This window comes from Otolemur garnettii, unplaced genomic scaffold (genome assembly GCF_000181295.1).
Source record: "Otolemur garnettii isolate 467f Iridium unplaced genomic scaffold, OtoGar3 scaffold00145, whole genome shotgun sequence".
Classification (NCBI taxonomy): domain Eukaryota; kingdom Metazoa; phylum Chordata; class Mammalia; order Primates; family Galagidae; genus Otolemur; species Otolemur garnettii.
Window position 1 is genome coordinate 1,381,781 of NW_003852540.1, and position 5,237 is coordinate 1,387,017.

A 5,237-nucleotide genomic window follows, 5' to 3' on the forward strand; every position below is an offset into this window, starting at 1 on the left:
AGTAACTTGCCCAGGGTGGTCAAATAACGGGGCTAAGATTGGGTTCCAGGCCTTCCCCCCCCCCCCCCCCAGCGCCTGGCCTTTTGACCACTCTGGTATTCTGGGCAAGGAGGATCTGGTGTTTCTAGCAATATTTATGTGTTTATAATAGAACATTTAGGAAATAGAAAGACCAAGGAGACAAGGTTATTGCTATCCCTGCAAATGGGGAGAAGAATTATCAGTGGCTGGCAGAGAGGCAGGGACTGCGTAAGCAAAGGCAAAGAGGCAGGAGCCAGGAACATGATCTCTGGATTCCAGAACCCCCAGTGCAGGGGTCTGAAGAGAGGAGGCCTTGTGGTGGGCAGGGCAGAGCGGCAGAGTCAGTGTGGGTGACCAGCTGGTCCCGGGGTCACTGGCACTGAGCCACTCTGTCCAGGTGTTGAGAGAAGCTGGGCCTCGTGCCCACCAGCAGACCTGCCAACAGGCCTGAGAAGGAACTGACCGCAGCTTAGCACCTTCCACAAGGACTTCCTTCTCACCCCATAATTATGTGATTACTCACTGGTGGCTCTGGAGAGACAGGCAAGGCTTCCTGGGGGGAGACTCCCTGAACTTCTAAAAGGGCCCCCTCTTCCTCTGGGAGGCCCAGACCAGCCACTGGCCAGAGAGGTGGATCTCCCCCAGCCTGTTCTGGGTCCCCATTGTCCTCATAAAGCCTGGGTGCCCAGCAGCAGCTGGAGAGCCCAGGGGGTAGTTTTAGAAATAAGAGGCTTTGAGGTTCCCAAAAATCCAAGCTTACTCTATTCTGAGACAAAAACACCTCTGTTTTTGGCTCTCCCTTCTTAGAAGAGCTGTTCCCTTTATATCTCAGGGCAAAACCAGTGCCAAATCCAAGGCTTACAGAAAGTTGGAGCCGCAACCGCCAGGAGCAGACTCGCTGGCAGTCTGCCCCCTGCAGTCCCTTGCACCCAGACGCCCCTGGGAGGGCAAGACAGATAAGTGAGCAGTTGGGGGCACACTGAGACAGGGGGCAGAGGGAGGACAGGGAGGGGACAACCCTCCAAGGGAGTTTGGGGATATCTGTCAAGGAGATGGGTGACAAGCCCAAGGGCTGGATTCCAGAACCCCAGAGGACAGGCCTGAGAAAGAGGGCGTGAGCTCTCTGCTTCCCTCCCCACGCTTGGGGTTGAGGTAAGCTGGCTCTGGGCCACCCTGGGTGGGGCCGACACAGGCATCTGGACTGCCATGGAGCTAGAGACCCCAGAAGCAGGTTTGGGGAAGGAGGGAGCTCAGGTTTCCAGGGAACAGGACCTTCCAAGGCACAGGTGGGCCAGGGGAGAATGCAGAGGTGAGTCTTGGCTGTGTGACTGACCCAGTTTATTGTCATCAAGGGAAGGGGCTGCCCAGGGTACAAGGACTAAGCTCCCCATGGGAGGTTACGTGAACAAGGGAATGGTCAGAACTTTTCAAAGGATTTATGGCCTGGGGAGCTGGCTGTGCTAGACCAGTGTTCTCAAAGTGTGCTCTGAGGAACGCTGCATCAGGATCACTGGGGAAGTTCATTCTGCCAGACCTCAACACAGACCCACCAAATCAGACTCTGAAGACAGAGAACCTGGAATCTGATTTGTAACAAGCCCCTACAAACCTGATGCTTGTGCACAATGAAGTTTGAAAGCCAATGAACTTGAAGTTCCTCCTCCACAGAGAATCTAGATTCTCCCCTTTGTGAATAATCAAAGAGAGCAGCGTGCAAGGCAGGATTCAAGAATACGCACAGTGCAGATGTTAGCTCATTTCATTTCTAAAGCCTGGGGTGTAACTTTGTACAACTGAAAAACCCAAGGCCCAGAGAGGTTCAGTCACCTTCCTAGGGTCACACAGCTAGTGAGTGACCAGGGTGGGAGTTGAAGCAGATGGTCTGCTACAGAGACCTCACACTGGGCTGTACTGCCCTCTCCACTCTGACCCACCCACAGGTTCTGACTTCCCAGAGACCCCCCTGTTTTCCTGGTAACCCCTCTTGGCTTCCTCTGCTACCCAGAGCTATTCACCTGATTGCCTCCTATTCCTAAGTCCCTGCATACACACCCACCCCAGGTCTCCTCACACCCTCGGGCCCCAGCCCAAAGAGCAACTACCTCCTGCCTCAGAAGCAAGTGCAGGCCAGCAAAGGGGACCACCTTCTACCTCCTGCCATATATCCCTGTCCTCACATACTTTCTGCCCCAGCCCTGCTCAGAGGCTACTTCCTCCCACACCCCTGGATCCCACTCCCTGCTCCCCACCCTCAGCAGCCTTCCTCTCAGTCCAGTCTCTCCTCCCTGCCCCCTGGAGGCTGCCTGGCCAGATTCTCTGCCAACTGCCACTACCAACTTCTCTTCTATTGTCTACACTGCAGGCCCTCCTTCCCCTCCCTCTCTCGCCTCCCTGCTCCAGGCTGGCCTCTGCCCCTCCACTGGCAGAAGGGGTCCCCTACCACCTGCCTCTGCCAAGGAAACAGCAAATTGGGGAAACTGAACTTCAAGGGCTGCGAGAATCAGTCTAGTTCCCGCCACCAAAGTGCAGAAAGCCAAGCTTTGACAAAGGGGCTCCAAGAAGGTGGGATAGCAGTGACAGGGTGGCAAGAAACCTAGTGGGGGTGGTGGGCCTTGCTCAGCTTTGGGGGCTGGAGGTCACCAAGCCAGAAAAAGACCACAAGGAGCCGGTGGGGGGGGGGCTGGATCAAGCCAGCTCCCCAGATGGGCCAACTGTAGAGCTGGCAGGCCCCTAACTACCCTCCCTCACCTCCCTACTCCTCCTCCCACCTCCTCTCTAGTTCCACAGAGAGCCTGGCTCTGCCAGGTTAATCATTCTTGCAAACACAGACACTGGGGGGACACAGCACAATCTTCACATATCTGCGGAGCTGTCATGTGGAAAAGGGAGCCACGCAGCAGGGGGTAGGCAGAGGAAGCTGCAGGGTGCAGGTTCAGCTGTCTTTGAACCGCCTGAGAGAGAACAAGCTATGCTGGGGAAGGGGTGTTAATCTCCCTGTGCCTAGACGTGGACAAGCTCACCAATGGAAACATTTGCCAGTGCTCTTCCACTGACTGTTTTCCTGCAGGCCGCCTCACTCACTCCACCAGGCAGGTTGTCATTACCCCTTTTTATAGACAAGGAAACTAAGGCCCAAGGCCATTCAAACTAAGGCCCAAGGTCTGTGGCTGAGTGTGGGCTGAAGCCCAAGTCTCCTATCTGAAGGGAGGGGCAGAGACCTGCCAGCCCTGCAGCTGACACACTCATCCAAGAGCCAAAGACTGGGCAGCCCCCTCCAAGCTCACCAAGCATGGCCCGTCCACAGCGGACAGACGTCTTGGCGGGGAGTGAGCAGCCTATTGACAGTAGTATTCAAGCAAGCCTTATTGACCAATTGACTATACATCCCTATAGCCCTTTCAAACTCAGATGCTAGGACATCAAGATTTCTTTGGGGGATAGAAGATGAGAAGGTGGGACACTGAATTGCTATGAGAATCCTAGCCAGCAATCTCCAGTACCAGGCACTAGGCAAGATCGTCACATGAATAATTTCATTTCCCCTCACAACAATCCATGAGGTAGGTATCATTATCACCCCCGTTTTCCACACAGAAAACCAAGGCTCAGAGACACACAGTGTCTTGCCTAAGTTCACACAGCTTGAAAGTAGCACAACCAGGGCTGAAAGTCAGTCTGTTTCCTGAGTCTAGGCTGGTCCCCCACTAAATTTCCCTTGGAATAGCTCCCAGCTGACTTTCAGGCTGCCCTAGTTCCTATCCCCAGCATTTGACTGCGCCAGACTGCCAGGAGGAAGGAGGGTGCTCAGGGAGCTTCGGGTGCTCCTAGGCCTGGGTCTCCGTGTTACCCACGAGGGCACAGCCCCTCCCAGTGTTCAATGTCATTCCCTATGTCTTTTTACCAAAAGGAGGAAGGGAGGCTGGGCGAACAGTGTGAGGCTCAGACAGGAGCCATGCTGAACTCTGGACACAGCACAGTCACGTTGTTAGAACAGCGTCAAGTCTCACTACAGACTGAGCTGGCCCCTTGTATGGCAGCTCATGTTGGAGCAGGATGGACCCAACTGGCCTCAGTGGCTATTGCCCCAAAGTCCAGCATCCCAAGTGTGGAGGCCAAGGAATTTGCTTGCTGAGAAGCAGTGTGGTAAAGAAAGAGGCAGGAGGGAGCCCTGGGAGTCAGAAAGCCCAGGCTTCAGGTCTGACTGGGTGCCTTGGTGCTATGTAACCTTGGCCTGGGCACCTGCCCTCTCTGAGTTTCCATTTCTCATCTGCAAAATGGGGATGACAGAGTGTCAGGGAGGCCTCTGGCCCAAGATAGCTGTTTGATGGCCTTGGTCCTCTATCAAATGATCTTTGAACCCCCCCACCCTCAGCAGCCAAGACCCCAGGACCAGCCTCCCCATCCCAACTCCCACACCTACCAGCAGGATATCAGCAACCACCGCCCAGTTGCAGGACAGAAGCAGCTCACCAAGGGCCAGGAACACCTATGGACAGAGGGCAGCCTGAGTGAGGCTCCTTAGACCTCAGTCACTGACCCCTCCCGACACTGTCTCTTCCCAGTTGAGAGGACAGACTGGCTTATGGAGGAAGGCATCATCCAGACTTTCCTGGGTAAGCAAGGTCTGAAACTGTTTTTCTACCTCTGGCAGATAGTACCAGCTGGGACAGGCTGGCAGCCATGACACAGGTGAGCACCTAGCCCCCAGAGTCACCCATGGGGCCCTGGGAGGGGGAAGCCAGGACTTTCACAGCAAATTCATGATAGAAACACTTTTAAAGGTGAGGAAACAGACTCTGAGAAGATGAATGCCAGAGGGCTCTTCAGAGCTTACCTATCACACTACTAAAGCACCTACTGTCTCTGCCAGCCAGCCTGCCAGGCCCTGCACCTCCCACCAATGGCCTCTCCCAGAGCATCCCCCTTCCAGACCCCTAGAGCAGCGTGGGGAAGGGAGCAAGGCCTTGTACATCCATTGTTCAGATAGTGAAGCTGAGCCCAGTCAGGCCTAGGGCTGTCTGAGGTCACCAGCTGGCCCAGAGTAAAGCCAGTCTAGAGCATGAGGCTTCCAGCTCCTGTCCAGCACTCACCCACTGCCCTGCTCCCGACAGCCTCTGCTGACCACAGGCCCACCTCCCCACCTCGTGCCAAGGGATTAGGACAATCTCCATTCCCCTCACTCATGAAGAGTTTAATGAACCAGCAAGGAGAAAGAG

General features: G+C 55.1%; 1 protein-coding gene across 1 annotated transcript in view; it reads right to left on the reverse strand.

The window, feature by feature from the left end:
- The window catches only part of SPNS3 (sphingolipid transporter 3 (putative)), a 52,630-nt gene that overhangs the window by 2,575 nt on the left and 44,818 nt on the right, over positions 1 to 5,237 (reverse strand). Inside the window, exon 9 of the mRNA XM_003799110.2 lies at positions 4,442 to 4,507. Within this exon, the coding sequence (XP_003799158.2) occupies positions 4,442 to 4,507 (66 nt within the window). The remainder of the gene's footprint in view (positions 1 to 4,441; positions 4,508 to 5,237) is intronic.